The sequence below is a fragment of the Alosa pseudoharengus genome, unplaced genomic scaffold (assembly GCF_046254945.1).
Source record: "Alosa pseudoharengus isolate Yale_2024_CS ecotype anadromous, Long Island Sound unplaced genomic scaffold, YU_APseudo_1.1 YU_APseudo_1.1_scf_21, whole genome shotgun sequence".
NCBI classification, from domain to species: Eukaryota; Metazoa; Chordata; class Actinopteri; order Clupeiformes; family Clupeidae; genus Alosa; species Alosa pseudoharengus.
In genome coordinates, this window is record NW_027468674.1 from 27,471,523 (window position 1) to 27,490,791 (window position 19,269).

The window sequence follows — 19,269 nt, forward strand, 5'->3', positions numbered from 1 at the left end:
AATCCCCCTTGTGAGCTACCACCATACAGAGTAGCCTTCACTGGGATTGTCAGGGTATATGTATTAGGAGGGACATTAAGGAATTTTACATTAAAATCCATAAAGTTCAAATCTGCTGATTATCAACAGCATTTGTTTATAATGCACAGGTTGTCCAGCATCACAGGGCGCGCAAGGGCAAGACGCCCTCTTGCTGTGCAAACAGATTCTGCAGAGCGAGTCTTCTGCCCTGCTCTGATTGCTGCTTTTCAAAGCCATTGTCAGTGACTGCGAAGACTCAGCCAATCTCGTTCCTGTGACGCTAAGCAAGGTTGGATTTAGAAGCTCTGCGCCGCTGCCTTCATCATGACATATAACACACCCACCACAGCTCTCGCACTCTACACAACTATTTCCTCAAGTCTACGCCTAGGTGTAGCTTCTGGACCGACCAACAAATCTTGCACTTGTCAGAAATAGCATTCTTTCGTCGTAGTGGTTGTGATCGCTGTGCGGAATCGTGGCTTGTGTATCTAGAAATGTACACTTTGCCCGACGGAAGGAGCCTGGTGCATCACTTTCTCTTCGTCTTCTGCGCACGTTGATTGGTTTTATATTGTGCTTCAAAGTCTGGGCTATTGGAGGATCCTCAAGAACAACGTTTCTATGTGAACGACTGATACTCTGACAGAAATTGGAAAACACCTTTTACGACACATCTGTTATGCCATGGAGCACAAGTTGCTGGCTTCAAATGTCTTCTTAGTGCTCAGATGATGTGGACAGGAGGTTTGTGCGCTGCAGATCCGAGGATGGACCGCTCCGTTGAGGATCTGGCGAACACGCATCATTGTGGATAAATCCACATTGTCTCTCCAAAACGCCTGCAGAAAGAACGTCGCCACTTGAGGCATGAACGTCGCGAAAGTATCACCTCTCTGAATTTGTGGTTCTTTCTCAGGGCGAGGAGATATTTTTGAATGCTGCATGCACAGGTTCGCCACTGGCCCGTGCCTGGTCAACCTAGTAGGCTACACCTGGCGACATGATCCGATTTTATTGTTTTAAACCGCCAAGAGAAGATAAGTGAATCGGCATTAGAAACGGACAATTGTATTTTAAAAAGCAAGCTGTGCTCTTATATCTTACAAAGCTGGCAAATGAACATGATAACGTTAATATATACCTTTTGAAATTAGCTGTCAGCGTGGTGTACACCTTTTGCGATGTAGTGTGTCTCTTCGTTTTTGCTCTTATTATTCTAATCGAACAGGACACTATGAAGATGATACTCTTTCGTAAATTTCGAGTTTTGATCCTCATGGTGTTCCTCATAGCATGCTCGATGCATATTATGATAGACTTATTACCCAAACTGGAGCGACGGAGCAACGCCGCCTGTTCCTGCCCTCACCGACCGAGCGAGGAGCCTCAGAACTGGGGTAAACATCGACCCAGGTCGGGACCAGATTCGGGCTGGCCTAATAAGCATACTTTGCGAATACTTCAAGACTTCAGTAACGAGCCTAGCTCCAATCTATCCTCACATTCACTGGAAAAAATAACAGCCGCGGGCGATAAAACAGAGGCTCTCAAAAGACTTGAACATTTCGCACAAAACAGTGAAGGCAAGAAACAATTTATCGGGGACGCAAACAGAAGCAAGAATGTACCTGTCAAAGGTTCTCGACTTTCTGCGTTGTATGAACACCATCTCTACAAAAGACCTTTGCCGACACTGACAGACGAAGACACGTTATTCAACGTCAACACGGACATAAGATTTGACCCGAAAGCTGCTGAAAACCAAGAATGGTATTTGAACCTCGTTTCAGATGTTTTTGTTGACATTTGTAAGAAAAGGGCTTACAGTATTCAAAATAATTTCAGACAACTACATTTAAATTTTGAGCATACAAAATTATTCTACTATTATCTCACGCCATTTACATGAAAGCTCAAATTGGTTAGAGTTAGGTTAGGTCCATGTTATGTAATTTTTGTAGACATTTTACATCAGGCCCACTGATAAGCTCCTGAACTTTTTGAACTGGACGACCTTGTAGTCAACATATTTAAATGCAGTGTTCCTTCCTTTGAAATGTCACAGTAGTATCCAAATTGGAATTTAGAAATCCCCTCCTGTTAGCCTCTTGTATAGTGCACTACAAACTTTTTTTCAGTAGCCTGTATTGTATCGTTGCACCCTACACTGGACTCTCCCTCTGATGTTGCATTGTTTCCACATATCTGATTCAAGTCACTGTAAGCACAAGACAGCTGCTGTGGGCAACGTCATGCCCAGCCACTGCTCCCTGCTCCTCTCAGTCCCTGTCTTAGACTGTCATGTGCTTTATTTTCCCCCCAAAGGCATACTCAAGGCAAGGAGGGTGAATACACTCAAAATGGAGAGCTGTCAGCAGATGCCTATCCAAACTGGCTGCGCTTCCACATTGGAATAAACCGATATGAGCTCTACTCCCGCCACAACCCGGTCATCGATGCCATGCTCAAAGACCTTGTGTCTCAAAGAATCACCAGTGTGGGTAAGCCATATGAGCAGAGTAGGACCGTCACAGAGACCTTAATATTGACAAATCTGGATTAATAACCTGATTGAGGACAAAGCCATTAAAGAATAAAAGACATATCATATGTAAAAGTATAACTCATTCATATAAAGCTTGGGTTGATATGGAGCTGGTAAGATCTTCCTGTCTCTGAGACTTGAACTTGTTTTTACATTTTCAAAGTACCCCCCCCCCACTCCACCCCCCATCACACAGTGAAAGTGAGAATACTGGAAAATGCCTCTTTGTAAAATGCAGACATCTGACACACACTGGGAAGAATTCGACCTTATCTTTTGCACCATATTCTGCCAAATGGCCTTTTAACTACTACCTTATCAGGCCTTTCCCTGAGAGTTAAGTCCCAAATGCCCCCAATGTCCTTCCTAACGTGTCAGTTAGTCTTTGTAATCAGACAGTTTATGTCTCTCATTTTATCCTCATAATGAGGTGACATTTTATTGTCTCTCAGTTAGGGAGGAAAGTTGGTCAGTCTGAGTCTGTCTCGTATTTGTGGTACATTTTCCTGATTGCGGAAGCTGATGTTCCCTTGTCCTGTTCCGGCAGCCATGAAGTCCGGAGGCACGCAGCTGAAGCTCATCATGACATTCCAGAACTACGGCCAGGCACTGTTCAAGCCTATGAAGTAAGTGGCTTTATCCCAATCTAAACCTCCTGTTGTACACTGTGCAGTCTGTTGCTTTTGTAGGGGCTATTATGGGCCCAATGCCTCAGTCCTGACCCTAGTGTTAAGCTCTCAATTTCACAATCATTGCTATCATTTAGAGTTGTCGTCGTGATGTCTAGTCACAGTTTTTGGTACATAAACACTGCTATTTTAACGGCAGGATTCACCAATACACATCAACCTGATAATTATGCAGACTTGCAATTACAGCCCTCGGTCATAATCACTATAATTTAGAGCAGAGTTAATAATTCTTGCCCCCGTTATTTGTGATTGAATTGTGTCAGTTCGCTGCACAGTGATTTTAATCTGTGGGCAGAGGGAAAGGGAGGTTGGATGGGGGGGGGGGGGGGGTCCTCTGCCAGCTCTTCTCTGTTAATTGAAGTGATGTGCCAACGCTACAAGCCTCAAATCATAGTGACAGCCTGACAGGCAGGATGCACACCCACCCCTGCTGATGTGGTCACAGTGGAGCGATAGGCTATTTACATTGTCTGCCGGGGACATCCTGTATTTAGTCATTCTTGGCTCGTTTCGGGTCGTTGGGACTTTGTTTTGTTTACCGACGTGTGGTCATGTCAGCGGATGCGTTTGTCATGTTCACGGTTTGCCCCTAATTGATAAATACAGAGTTGGGGAGAAGAGCCGTGGGGTGGGGGCCTGGGCAAGTGAAGCGAGATGGCCTCCCCTTTATCGGGTGGAAACGGCCCAACTTTGAGTAATTTGCTGCTTTCATAAATACTGGGGTTTGCCATGTGTGTGAGAAGGTATTTCTAGCATGGCTGTCAAACCCATGGCCACCATGTTTCCATTTTCAGAGGCTGCTCTCTTCTTTTTCCCCTCTCTCCTTTGCCTGCTCCCTTGGCTCTGCAATAGACCTATACAGTTGAAGTGGCGAAGTCATACATTTGTAATTCGCCGTCTCCCCATCTGGGGCCGTCTGTGTGGCAACGGTTGCGTTTCAAAAGGACCTCTTGCTGTGCATCAAAGCCTCTGCCCTGCTCCGCTGAGCGCGCTGCTAAAGTGTGTGATGGACCTGAAGCTGCGTGGCCGTGCTCTCTACTGGCTTGCCGTGGCCCCAGCCCCTCGTATTCTCTCTACCTCTCTCTCTCTCTCTCGCTCTCTCTCTCTCGCTCTCTCTCTCTCTCTCTACCTCTCTCTCTCTGTTGGGGCTCTGTGTGTGTGTGTGTGTGTGTGTGTGTGTGGCGGCCCTACAGAGAGTGTGCCTGCAGAGCTGTGGCTTAGGTGTGTCATTTCCAAGCGTGCTGTGCATGAGATGGAACCCTCTGAGCCTTGGAGCGGTTCTCTCTCTCTCTCTCTCTCTCTCGCGCGCTATCGGGGAAGGGCCTGGTTTCACTAAAGCTTTTAGGTGCGTGCCAAAAAATGTGCTTGGCATCAAGTGGTAATGGCTTGCTGGGTTGGGGTGCGTGGGTGTCGGGGGGGGGGGGGGGGATGGGGGGGTGACGTGGGGAAGGGAGGGTGCTGCGATTGATCAAGAGCCTTCAGAGCGTTTTGATTCTGGCTCGTTTGTGTGAAATTAAGATGTTAGTGCTGTGGCGCTCCATGGGAGGGTTTGGTGAGTTTTAATCTGCTGGAGGATCTGAGGAGGCAGTGAGGGAGATGTTTTTATTGGCTTTCAATTAAGAGTTTCAGAGTTACCCATCAGATGTTTAGCTCAGGCCTCAGTGATATGAGCCACTCTTTAGAACTGACACTGTATACGGCCATACGCCGAGATGGCTCCATTGGACAGAGGTCCTTATTGATCCAACGGGTGTCGGTTTTCCTCCAGAGTCCTTATCTGGCACAGTAAACGTTCTGTCCTCCCTGCTCACTCACTATTGTCAGTCTAATTGGAAAAATACGAAACCGTCCCGTCGCTATGAGCAAGATGCAAGCGGATGCACTACAGCGACATGGAGTGGTTTTGATGATTCACAGGCCCACCCTGTCTGTGAAGGCTTCATTCCCTTTATTCTGCATGCTCATCTTGTCTGGGCGACAGCTTGTGGAGACACACACACACACACACACACACACACACAGTGGAAGCACATGGTGTTGGGCTTTGACTTTTTTTTTTTGTTGCTTTTTTTGTCTTAGTCATTACGGGAAACCGTGTCTCAGTTGTAGGCCTGCGTTTGATTTGAAATCTCTGGGGTTGGCCCCGGCCTCTTGCAAGTATCAAATAGTCATTGAAGAGTAATGGCATGCACGTCATAAGGGCCACTGCCTCTACACATTAACTCAGTCAAGAGATCCGGCTTTTAGCTTCCCCGGGAGATGAAAAGTGCTTAGAAATCTGAGAGATATTGGCTGATCTTGGCTTTGGGACAAATGAAAACAGCCACATGGATAGTCACTCAATATAGTAAAGACGGGTAGATAGATAGATAGATACTTTATTGATCCCCAGGGGAAATTCAAGGTCTCAGTAGCATACAGACAATACACATACACAGGGTTGCATCAAATGCCTCAGTGCTGTTTTAAGAAATGGAGCGTTCCATTTGCAAACGGGCCTGTCTTTGAGAGCAGTCTGTGAGGCGTGACACGCTCAGAAATGGATCTGTTCTTGTCACAGAACGGGCGACAAAGGGACAATGACAGAGTTGTTCTCTCATGCTTTCATTGTTGGGCTCTTTTTTTCCCTCTCTGTCTCTCCCTTGCTCTCTTTTTTCCGTTCAATCTGAATGCTGAGGAAGATGTCACCCACATTTCTTTGACAGCCTCCACCATTCACACACCCCCCCCTCCACACACACACACACACACACCGCCACACTCCCACACTCCTCCCGCTCCTGACACCCAATTCTTCTCTGTTATGGGAAATTGCTCACAAAATGGTCCCAAGAAAGTAGTCGCCATCGTCGCCGCACAATGTCGACTTCCCCAAATAGACCGTCTCTGCTTGCGCGCGCGAGATTGTGGGAGGCTAATTTGGCTGAACAAAGCAAATGAGTGATAGTTGATTTCCTGTCTCCTCATGCTTATGATGATATTAGCAGTGCAGTCGAATGCTGCGGATGACTAATGATATTTCCCAACCTCCCATGGGAGGGGCAGCTTTTAGACTGGGGAGAGCTTCTGATGGATTGGCGCGCAGCAGTCGGCTCATTACCCATGGTTCTCTTGCGTCACACACACACGCACATACACATACACACACACGCACACACACACGCGCGCACACACACAGGTTGGTTACCTATCCGGCACGTGTGGAGCAATCATCCAGAACAGTCAGGGCTGTTTTGCCTGATCCAGCTGTGTTCTAGACCTGTGAAAAATGTGTGCTCCACTTCAAACGAGGCCACGCATACACGTCGGACACGTCCAAGCTGTGCAGGCCCTTGGGAGGGTTTCTGACCTGAGCGCTCCATGACCATGTATAGCCTGGGGGTGGGCTGAGGTAGAAATATGCCCCCCCCCCACCCCCACCCTCGACCCCCATGACAGGATAGAGGACTTGACAGATATGAGGCCTGGAATCTTCACAGAGTTCCAAGCCGCACAACATTACCGCGAGGCCTAAGGCTAGGCTGCTGTGTTGCACTGTGTAAGCGTTATCTTATCGGCAAGGAACAAAGTGCTCGGAGATTTTCCTGTGTGATGTTATCTGCAGCGAGTGTTGCTTTTATTTAGCGAATCTCTTTATGTATTCGGCTTGAGGAACGCGGCTCTGTCAAGGTGCCATTTATAAAACACCATTATTATTAAATCAAATATTTTTCTGGCATGTATTTTCTTTTTTTTTCTTTCATTATTTCACTGTGTGTTTTTATTGCAGTCATTTATCAGAACGGTACGAAGCGGGGAGATGGAGGAGAGATGACAGTTAGTTATTCTAAGATGCATTCTGAAAAGCGTTCAAACTAGTTTAGACAAAAAAAGGGGGAAGAAAGCCAGGAAAGTCATCTCGGGAATGCTTGTGAAACAGCCTGCATTATAATCAAAAGGAATTTTAAGCATCAAAAGCCCATTGAGAAAAAAAAAAAGATTATTATTTCCCTTTCTTTGCCATGCGTCAACCGTGTTGATCAATCATGTCAAAGTGGTACACAAGTGGCAATTGTGGCGTGTCTGACTTTCAAAAAGTCATTTCATTTTATTTTTCCTGACATGCCGCAATAAGCCAAAAAAGCCGAGGAGAGAACAAACCCTCAAGCCTCCCAGAAAGACTTCCAAGTGACCTCATACTGTCTCAGCCTGAAATCACTGAAAATTTAATAATCCCATTATTTGTTGAAAACACAACTTTATTGATGTCATGTAATATTAAAATCTAAAGAGATACTGTCATGGGACGTGGCAAGCGGGAGATGTATCTGCATATCAGAGTGTGTTTAGCGCTCATTCTGACACACACTCTGACAGCCTCGCAGGCACGTTGCTTGCGCTCAGCTTCACTGCTTCATTCTTTTTTTTTATCATTAAGATGCTCGGAAATCAGGCCTTGTTCAACACCGCCGACAATTACCACAATGCTAATACAGCTCTTCCTCCTTCTCACAACATCCTCCGTGTCTTCTGCTGTGTGTGTGTGTGTGTGTGTGTGTGTGTGTGTGTGTGTGTCTAATTACATCTGCCACAGCTTGCATACGCCAACCCACCCACCCATAGCCCCCCGCGTCTTGTTTCCGAGCTTTGTCGTTGCCACAGTGGCATCCAGCAACAGTGCTTCAGACTGCTGTGTAACCACAAGTGGCGGGCACATCTGTTAGGAGAGGGACTTCTCAGCTCTCCTTTCCCTCTGCCTGGGGGCGAGACGCAAACAGACAGAACGGTTCTATAACTCTGTTCGAGCGTCGTCGACTCGTTGGTACTGAGGAGACCCATGGAGTCCAAAGCGAGGCTTTGAAGACATCTGTTCAGCAGCTTAGCCCCTCAACACGAGCAACCCACCCCGTACCCCCCCCCCCCCCCTCCCCAACACCCCTGCCCCTCTCCCTCCAGATCTTCACCATGGCCTTGGACCATGTGGCTCTTGAAGTCATTTGACTTGGATTTGCTCACTCGCCTTTCAGCTGCATTTCTTTTCTTTTCTAGCCCTTGTGCTCGGTGCGGTTGCTTTGTCGACGCAGTCAACACAAACAATACCCACGGCCTTGGCGAGTGCACATTTTTTTTTTGAATCTCAGGTCTCAACAGGACCACGGAGTGTCATAACTCCCTCGCTGCGTTCCTCCTCTTTGTCCTCTCCCTGTGACCCCCTGCTGCTTTTGTTTACCCATTAATAAGGCACACCATCAATGCAGCTTTTGTTTCATAGTCGACGTAAGCCAGAATTATATTGCACACTCATTTGTTTGTGTGGGTGTGTGTGTGTGTATAGAAGAACAGGGGAGAAAGAGAGAGAGAGAGAGAGAGAGAGAGAGCGAACGTGGGTGCAGAGAAGAAACAGTGAGAGGCCTTGTGCTTTTCCTCGTCTCTTATCTGCTCGCTGATTATTAATGTAAATTATTTGTGGTGAAATGAAAGGATAAAAAGAAGAAAATAACATATGGCCCTTTCAATGACTTACAGGCGGATTAGCGGTTGGCAAAGCACAGCCAAAATTACTATTCTGACTGCAGCCGCACAAGGTTTTCCCTCAACTATTTTAATGGACTTTCCCCCCCCTCCCCCACGCTTCCAAAAGAGAGATATAATATAAGCAGTTTATCCACTGCATGGCACTAGTTTGAGGAAAACAGCTTGCGGAACATGTGAATGTGTTCACTCAGAGTTGTTTCTCGTTGGCCATCCAATTTCCACAAGTGAGAAAACATGACATCCTGTTTGTTTTACAAGGTCTGCAAACATGAGCTTTGGAAGCAAATCTGTGGGCCACAACAAGGGTTTGATGGTCTCCGACTCTTGCTAAATCAGAGCTCCCGCAATAGCTCATCCCAGACATCCCATTCTTTGGATCACCGACTGACAGTAACTGTGGTAGTTTCAAAGAGTTTGATTTGAAAAGAAAAAAAAGCACACACACACACACACACACACACACACACACACTCACACAAAAAAAACAAAAACAGACTACATGAAAGGGCCCATGTCTATTTTGAGGCCTTTTGTTGGCACTGCCACTTAGTTGAACAAGGTTGAGGCCCTGGAGACACGCATCAAGGGGTCTGTATGGAAAAATACACTGCCTGGGTCTGCTTTTCTTCCTCTGAATGAAACCTAAAGGTCACTTTTTTTCTTTTAAGGACATCTCTCACATCAAGGCCATTGCATAACCTGGCTGTAATGGTGCCATCACATCCTCCATGCGGGAAGTAGGAATTAGAGAAAGTGAGAGAGAGAGAGAGAGAGAGAGAGAAAAAGAGAGAGAGAGCAAAGGAGAGTGAGGGAAAAAGCTACTTGAGTGGCAGAGAGTTGAGGCGAGTGTTATGTGTGTGAGTCATCGCGTCGGCTAGCCGTAGCTTCATCTGAATGAGGTTTATTTCCGTTGGACAGGGAGGGGCCGGGGGTACAGTTGGGAGGTGTGTGTGTGTGTGTGTGTGTGTGTGTAAGAGGGTAGCCAGACTCTTCGCAGTGTCTTCATTTCCCTGGGGACCCTCATAGGAGAGGACGGAAGAGCTAATACATTAGTGTGATCAATGAGAATGAGCAGCGGCGTCTGACACACCACCGCGCCACCGACATGACATGATGCTCATTGATCTGCTCTCTCTTTAGCCAGGACATTTTTGTACTTGTCTCGCCCCCCCCCCCCCCCTTCCTTGGCTGCTAAAGGCTCGTCTCTCCCTTCCCTCTCAGTGGATCAGTCTCCGGGGGCCTCTCTAAAGCTCTTTTATGCTCATATGTTCTGTAAAAAAGCTGCTTTGTGTCCCATATGCTCTGTCAACAGGGCTGGCGTTTTATGTTTGTTGAATGTGCTCTTTAAATACTCTTTAAATGTGCTGGGCTTGCTGTGGCTGGACTTTGCATAGTGAGTTGCTGAGGTCGACTGCGTTCCAAGATTAGCTTCGCCTACCGTGTCTTGTGGCCAGGGAGGGGGCTGGACGCAGGACGTGAGCAAATGTTTGCACAGTGTATGTTAAAAGTCAACACAAAATGTACAGTAGTTGTGTCAGAGGTTGGCCCTCAGCCCAGAACCGAGGCGAATGCCACAACACAATCGAGCGGGTTTATGGGAATTTCATGGTCTGTCATAAAAAATATTATTACTGTAGGCAGTGATGGGAAGATTGCAAAATGGTGATGCAATCACAAGGTTCTGTCCACGGAAATTCCACCAGAATGAAAAAAATGAGTCACTGCTGCTTTGCAATGTGTCAGTGGTATTGTGTGTGTGTGTGTGTGTGTGTGTGTGTGTGATCGGGGGGTTGAGGGGTGGTTAGTGTTTGAGTGATGGGTTGACGCAACTACCACAATGGATGCGTAATGGCCCAGACTCACTGAACACACCTTGTAATGTTGTTTACATGACTTGTGAAATTCACGCTCTGCTCCGTGCAGTGACGGCGTGCCCCAGTGAGCCTGTTTGCCGTCTGGATTTCTAATCAATTCCAATCGCTCCCCTCGTGTCCCCGTCCCTCCCATCCCCATTCCCATCTCCTCTCCTCTCCTCTCCTCCCCTTTCCTCTCCTCTCCTCTCCTCCCCTCTCCTCTCCTCTCCTCTCCTCTCCTCTGTCCTCGATTTTTTCCTTTGCTCTTGGGTCCTCCATCTTGTCTGAACTGAAGAGCTGGGACCGTTCGTTCCCATGGTTCCCTACCTATCCTTTCAGCTGCGGAGTGTTACGGAAAGAACTGGAAATTATGAAGGTCTCTAAAAAAAAAAAAAAAACTCACAGCTGCCAAGATGGTGTAAATTTGTTTTTCTTTTTGGTTCGCTGTCGTTTTTTCCCCCCTCTTTTGCTCCTTCAGACTTGTTTTCCTCCCATAAAGCATTTCAGACTGTTTCAATAAATGTTTAACAAGGTTGATTCCAGCGCTGCGCTCCAAAATGTGTTCCCCTGCGCATCCTGCCACTCTGAGGTCAGTTCTCCGTGCTCGGGTCATGACCACGTTTGCCGTTACGCTGGTCTTGCTGTAAAAATGGCTCGGAAAACAACCAAGTGGTTTAAGAGTTTAACACCATGCTCTGTGGGCTTTGAGTTATATTTAGATAGGGTCAGTGGATGTCTTATCAAACATTACTGGTGTAGCCTCCTCGTGTTTATACGGTCTTGTTGTTGTGCATTGAACATATTTAACCTTTGACCTCTATTACAGCACATTAATTAAGGATTAGGCGTCACGCTTGTCGGGAAATCAACGCCTTTGTGCAGGAGTTTGCAAACTTGTCAAGCTCACACACGTCGTTGTTTAACACGGTAACTGGAGTCGTCCTCTCCGCGGCTCCCTGCCCGACTTAACAACAAGGCTGCTCCTCCGCTAGACCAATTAACACCTATCATGGATTACATGTTTGCGGCTTTGCAGCTGATTGCTGTTTACCAGGCCGCACACAATCCCCGCCACAGCAACAGTTGGGGGCACGACCTGATGCCAGCAGGCATCCCCCCCCCCCCCCCCCATCTGCCTCGTAGTCGTCAGCGCCACCCCCACCACCAGGCTCTGGAGAGGGAGTAGGCTCCTGGGATGCCAGCATGCTCCCCTGCTGTGATGGCGTTCCGCGTGGTGGGCCAGGCCTCACTCTCTCCACTGCTATTTCTGGAGCGCCGACTGTCTGTCTGTCTGCCTTATCAAGCGCTTCACCCACCCAACCCACCAATTTAGCGTGCTTTATGGCAGGACTCTGACCACAGTTTACTTGGAGGCTTCTCCCACTAAGCCTGACACATCAGCTGCTGTATTAAGCGTAAGAATGGAAATGATAGACTGGGCCAGAGGAAGATGGTTGTCAGTTTATTACTGTGTCATGTGTTAGCGCACGGCCTGCCTTGGTTCCGTCTTCTGAGGGGATGACTGCTTTCTCTGTCCCTGTCTCTGCAGCAGGCGGACTGCTGCTCAGGTGAGGTTGGTTCCTCCTGGCCGGCAGGGGAGTGAGAGGTCTGCTCTGTCCACTCTGGCTGTTCTTCACAGACTTTCTGACGACATTCGGCTTTTGTTTTCTGTATAAATCTGCGCTGCACTTTTGTTCTGTCTTCCAGTCCACTGACGTTCTTTACCTTTCTTCCTTAATCACTCTTTAGTAAATTTGAATATTATTTACACTCTTCCTGTGGCTTTACACTTAATGTTACCATGCTGTGATGTGTGTGTGTGTGTGTGTGTGTGTGTGTGTGTGTGTGTGTGTGTCACATAACAAAATTAATGGTGGTGGTTTACTTCTGAACTGTAGCCCTAGATTCCCTGCTCTGTATTTTGTCAGTGGATATTACAGGCCGACAGAATTCAGAGGGGATCACTTCTAAGACTTCTTAAAGTGCATAGTCATGCGCTGAATAACCAAAATCAAATGGATAAATACAGTTGCCTCCACATAAACCCTGAGGATTTGGGCCGTCTAGGACTTAAGAAATACTGCTTTTGCAATTAAGCACGTCTAAAATGGGTAAACAACTTCAGACACAAGTCGGCTCTTGCCAATAGCCCGCCACCAACAGTTAAGGCAGATTCTGGCAGTATAATTACTCTAATTGTCCCTGCAATAAATTTCCTATCCAGACATGAAAGTATTTGGCGAGCGTATTTAATTACACACGCGCTGCGGCTCAAAGAAGCATGTACTGGTGGAGACACGCTCTTTATAGAGTGTCGCTCAGAATGGGATTCTTACAGGGATCCGTAGACACCCTGACTAAGTAATGGTGTCTCAGTTTGGTCCGACTGAGGGCAAAATGCAAGTGACAAAGCGACCTCAGGAAAAGTACTCTTAGGTATTTTTTGGCACTGTTGCTTACATTTCAATTATTAAAGGAGCTCTTCCTTACTTTTTTATTTTTCAAGTAAGAGTGAGGAGATGCCACAGGGCAGAATATCAAGTGAAATTTCCAATTCTCTTCAATCTCAACACCTTGTAAACTTGGCCGCCATTAAGAGACACTGAGTCATCCTAGCCTCTCCACGCGAGCAGATAAGATTCACAAGGAGAGATTACACAGGACTCGGGCCGCTCCACTGACATAAAATAGGACATCTTTTGTTCACTTACCTCACAGGGTGGTGGCCAAGACCAGGGAGGTAATTACCACCCCCCCACCCCACCCCATTATAGCTCCCATGGAAGTAAGGAAAAAGGTGTGTGTGTGTGTGTGTGTGTGTGTGTGTGTGTGTGAGGCGGGGTAGTGGGTGAGCAGTGATTCAGTGATTGTTTTACACTGAAGGCCAGACAGCTCCTGCTCTCCGTCAGACACCAGAGTGGGCGGGGAGCAAGATGGAGATTATTGAGGCCGAGGATCAGAAATTGGATCTGCGGACTGGCTCTCTCTCTCTCTCTCGGCTCTCCGGCCCCTCCCCACCGCCGCTCCACCTCCGGTCGGCATGAGGTGAGACAGAGGAGCCTCTGTCTGGGAAGCGGCTCTCAGCTGTCGGCTATTGTCTGAATCGTGACTCACTTAGCTCCGGGCCATCGAAGTTCTGGAGGGAAATCCGTGGAAAATAGAGAGGATGGGTACTGTGTGTGTGTGTGTGTGTGTGTGTGTGTGTGTGTGTGTGTGTGTGTGTGTGTGTGTGTGTGTGTGTGTGTGTGTGTGTGTGTGTGTGTGAGTGTGTGTGTGTGTGGGAGGGGGGGCACACACAATCTCGTGGCCAGGCTTACAGGAGTGGATCGAAAGTCCCTCCTAAGGATGGAAAGGCGTGGGGAGGGAGCAGTTAGAGGGTGGACAGACAGACACGTGAACAGCCAGGGGAAAACTGCCCCAACATGCCATTCAGTGTGTGCCAAGCGTGCGTCAACACAGAGTGTAGAAATTGCATAAATTCTATATCCTGGGGCTTAGCATACTAAAGGTGCACAATACACACGGCAGATTATCTGCAACAAAGGGCCAGCAGGAATTGTTGGATTTGTTAGGTTCAGGGAGTTGCCCCCCGTAGTCATAGACTGTCCAGTGTCTACACTCTAAAACACTTTGGTCATAAACAGTCCTGGCTTTGAAAACATATTGAGCCATAATCTATTTCAACCAATTAACACTTTGCAGGAACATTGTGGGGAAGGAGTGTAATTTGATTGGTCAAAAAACTTTCTCTAGAATTAGTAAGTAAGACTTGGCTAAGACTCTTCACATAGCTTGCGAGTTGCAAGCAAGATTTAGCTTGCAGATTTATTCAGTGATATTCACCCTTAGCTAGATGTTGAGAGTACAACGCATAAGGTGGTAGGTGGTTCGACATCTTCTGCTTCCCACCTCCCCCTTCCTACCTTATCACAATCCTGAATATGGGCCTCAGCACGGGCTGGGACACAAATCAGCACTGTGGTTTAGGGCCTATCCCTTCTTAATGGTAGTAATGCATGTCTGACACAATATACTTGTCAGTATACAGAATGGTACATGTGTCCCCACCAAGCTTTTTGAAAGTACTGTGTTATAGGTTTCATCACACAACACAATGCCACTGATGTCACAGTTTTTGAGGATGTGTACAACTGCCATGCCAACTGCAGGAATATCCACCAGACAAAACCTTATGTGTGCATAGAACAAATCTTAAATCTTATACTTCGACTTGTGACAAGCGAAAAAACGAACATGTTGCGTTTATATTTTCGTTCACTATAAAACAAACTGGGCAGTGCTACACATGCAAAAGCAATAATATTTGTGTCATTTGTTAAAGAATTGAACTGTATCAGCCTGTTTACTGAGTAGAGTCTAAAGTCTTTCTCCGAAGCGAGCCAAATCCTTGTTTGTGAACCCTTCCCTGTCCACAAATCAAATGGGAAGAATCAGCGTGAACAGAAAGTCCAAGAGCGGTGGAGGTCTGTAGGCAGATGTATTTGCTGCAGTCTTGTGTCCTCCTGGGCCTGTGTGGATGCCATATGTAAAGTGGATTCCCAGTCTGGAGTGCACTTCAATGGCACCGCGTCCTAGCCAGAGAGGAAATGCCTCGTGCTCACCAGGGTCTACTGTGCTGAGGGTTTTCTGCATAAGCTCTGTTGTCAGATGTGCATTCTGTGCTTTTGTGAGCTCAAGTGAAAGCGTGTGTGTAGTAGACAGTACATGTCTGCATATCGTTGCCTTTACTGATTAAGGTTATTGGTCCTCTTTTTTATATGTTTAATTTGATATTTGTTAAAAAATATTTCTGTGAAAAATGTAACCACAAACAAACCTCTCTTGATTTGGCGATGCTGTTGAAGTGCTGTCTGCTGTGCGGATATTGTAGATGTGGGTTAAGGGTTGCCTGTGTTCCACTGAGCCATTATGAAGTCATTGAGGAAAATACAGACCAAATTGTGGAACATTTCGGTTAGTTAGCTAACTAATGGATAAGACATCTGGCCTTCTTCCTAATGAAACCATTGTCATTTTCCAGAGCCACAGTTATATGAGAGGGTTTTTTTTTTAGTGTTGCACCGAATCAGATGCAAATGGCTATCTCGTCTTTTCAGTGTGCAAAACTAGCCCTTTGTTCTCCTCTAAATCCACTGTAATGCCTTGTGACACGATAAGATTGTGAGGTCAATCTTTTAAATGAAGGCAGCCAGAATAAGAATCCACAATGAGGTCCTAAAAGAATACACAATGTCGAGTGTTGGTCATAAAATATGCAGCACATCCCAGGGAGAGCGCATTATCTTTTCATTTGTCTTTTGTTTGGAGACAAAACGCAACAGCGGCATGAGCTGCTGTACAGAGTGAAAGGGCTTCAGGGGCTCTGACTTCTTTGGCTTAGTGATTGGTTCACGCCATCCTTCCATCCATTTCATCTCTCAACCAATTCATCACCCGATGCGAGCCCATCCCAGGCACAGCACTCCACTGTCCTCTCTCTTTCTCTCTCTCTCTCTCTCTCTCTCTCTCTCTCTCTCTCTTTTTGTTTGCTTGCCGTGTCTTCTCAGCCAAATGTGGTACTTAACTCCATCCTTCTCTTTCCCTCTCTCTATCTCTCTTCCTCTTTACTCTGTTCTCCTCTTCACTCACCCATGGATCTCCCCTGCGAGTGTGTGTGTGTGTGTGTGTGTGCGCGCATCGGGGGGGTTGGCTGGGTTCTTAACCTCGAGGGATGGAAGTATGTTTGACCAACCCAGTCTCTCATCCTCATAGGAGGATTCATTACCCCCCCCCCCGGCAGCCCAGCGCAGCCTCAGATCTTGTCCATTACAGCCGTGGCGAGAGTTGCTTCGGAATATGAAGGGACGGACAGCCACTGCCCCTGGCATCTCTGTCATTCTGACTGTGTCATCATTAACCCGCTGCGATCTAACGGCGCGCGTTCGGGGACCGGCGGTGGCGGCGGCGATGCCGGCGCAGTGGTGCGGCAATCCAAGGGTGGGGCCGGGCACTTAGCGGCACTCCGGAGGACAACCAGGACGACGGCGGAACGTCAACTGAATTATGCGCAGGTTATCCCATTAAGTTTCTGCGACAGAGAGAGACAGTTAAGCCCAAGAGTAAGACAGAGAGAGAGAAAGAGAGGGAGAGAGGGAATATCCATTTGGGGAAGTGATCCAGTGAGTTTCCATGAATGTCAAGGTGACTAAATGCTCTTGCTGCCTTCTGCAGGGAGAGGTGAGGCTTCCTCCGCCGCACACTCACTGGGCCCCATCCCCCCATGCCTCTCGCACGCTTGGCCTCTCCCATGTTCATTGATCTGAGAATATCCTCGGCCTGGTACGGAATGTATAAGTAAAATTAAAGGGGGTGAGGGTGTGTGTGTGTGTGTGTGTGTGTGGGGGGGGGGGGGGGGGGGGGGGTGCAGCAGAAGTGAATTGGTATGTTAGTGTGGGCCTTAGTCGAGACTGGCAGCCTCATCCATTTTGGCTCGCACTTCCACAGGAAAGAGGCTGCGGAACACAACATTGCTTTCCCTAATGTGATTAAGGATGCAGTGAGCTCGAATCAGAAGCTGGGCTGTAGTGACAGAGGGAGGGGGGGGGGGGGGCTGTGCGTTTGTGCTCGCTTGTAAACTTTATAGTTTGCCACAACACAACTAAATGATGTCGTGCACGCCTGTTAGAGGTTCGTGCGAATAAGAATAGATTATGGTCGCACATATTTCTCCCCCTTAGGTGTAGTAAAAGTGCTTTAGCTCCACGCTTGCTCACACACACACACACAGACACACGCATAGGCGCAGACACATGCACACACAGGCACACACACATCCATGTCCATCAGAGTGAGATGGAATGTCAAACATTCCTGGTAATGCCCCCTCAGAGATCTGTTTGGCTCAAACAGAGGGAAGGAGAGAGGGATATAAATTATGTAAAGGCCCCCGCACTCCGTCACATCCTGTACTTCAGCCTCGGCGCAGACATTACAGTAAGACTCTTGTGTTGTTTCCCTGACACAAGATAAAGCCTTTTGCTTTGCTGGAACCAACACCCCCACACCCCCACCTCCCCCCAAAGAAAAAAGGATTTCCCCCAGAGTTATTTCCCTGCTGGAACACAAAGGATGACACCACGGCTGGGCATTAGCTTGAACAGAAGTGTCCCCATATGTTTGCCTGCTAACAGATAACGGCCCCGGCTGTGGCTGTTTTGCAGCGGCGCTAGCGCCTCTCGGCACGCGCGTGCTCCGCTGCTGCCTTCACACAGGAAGATAAAAGGCCGGCTTCTGCTGCTGCTAGAGTGCTGCTGCGCTACGTTAGCGCTAACACGCTAGCGTGAGGAGGGGCTGGAGGAGTGAGGGGGGGGCCTCTTGTGCAGCTTTCCCCCCGCTGGTAGATAAATGCTGTTATTGGGCACGCGGGGAGGCAGGAGCTGGGGGTAAGAGACTTAAGTTTTGCTGGACGTGCGCAGAGAGCTAATTTCAAAATGGAGGATTCTGCCCGGCTAATCAGCGCTAATTGCTGCATGAGCTAAGCAATTGGCTTGTATTCCCTTTCTGTGAGCTTTAGGTCATCATCGTTTATTTCTCTAACTGCGGGGAGTTGTACAACTGTGCTTTCAAGACTGACCACATTCCCAGCAGTATGTTTTGTTTTTAATGAGTGTAATTGTTTTGTCAAGGAACATGGGAAATAAGCAGCTCATGATGTTTGCAAAGCTCAGGCCTCAGCACTCCTAGTCAATTGACCATTAATCAGCTGACCCATGCTGGTGAACAAACATCTAGGGGTGCGTTTCCCAAAACCATAGTTGCTAACCTGTTAGCAACTTAGTTAGTTGGCAATGGGAAATTGCATTGCAACGAACAAAGTTGCTAACTTAGTTAGCAACTATGGTTTTGGGAAACGCGCCCCAGGGTTCCTTTGGCTTTGAAGGAGCAGTGAGCAGGAACTCTGATAAAGACTTTCCCTTCGGGTGTAGGTGGAATGGCGACCGAGGGGGAGGAGAATATGGAACTGTGCGATTAGCCCGTGATTATTCCAGAACCTACGCTCCATAGATCCCTGTGCTGATAAATTGATATCAGTTCTCAAGTCACATCAAAGTGACCCACTTCAAAGGGAAATGGCTTCTGTGTTTGTTTATGTTCCATACCTTAGTCTTCAGCTATTTATGGCATAAATAATATTCATGGTGTTGTACTGTGTGTGTGTGTGTGTGTCTGTGTGTCTGTCTGTCTGTCTGCCTGTCTGTCTGCCTGTCTGTGTCTGTGTGTATGTTAGGCAAACAGTCAGAGGAATTAAACACACAGACACACATGCCCTCTCTCCCTCTTTCACTCTCTCGCTCTCTCTCTCTCTCTCTCTCACTCACACACACACACACACACACACAGACACACACTAACCTAGAGGTGACATTCATCCTTTACTCAATAGAAAAGGACACTTTTGACCAAGAGTGCATTGTTTGACTAGTATAGAGGTGGGGAAAAAATCAATGAGCTCAAGCCATCACCCCTGGGGGTCAATTCTCATTATGGATGATAATGGCAGCAGTTTTTCCTTTGTCCTGCAGTGCAATCACACTGATGAAGTGGTCAATTCCAATTACATGGAAGCGATTGGGATCTCCGC

The 19,269-nt window shown here is 47.5% G+C and overlaps 1 protein-coding gene across 1 annotated transcript in view; it reads left to right on the top strand.

Annotated features, from left to right (window-relative positions):
• The first annotated feature begins 378 nt into the window (after positions 1–378).
• Positions 379–19,269, top strand: part of fam20cb (FAM20C golgi associated secretory pathway kinase b) — a 42,131-nt gene continuing 23,240 nt past the window's right edge. The window contains exons 1-3 of the mRNA XM_076298410.1: positions 379–1,794; positions 2,350–2,525; positions 3,117–3,195. Of these exons, the coding sequence (XP_076154525.1) occupies positions 1,259–1,794; positions 2,350–2,525; positions 3,117–3,195 (791 nt within the window). The 5' untranslated portion in view covers positions 379–1,258. The remainder of the gene's footprint in view (positions 1,795–2,349; positions 2,526–3,116; positions 3,196–19,269) is intronic.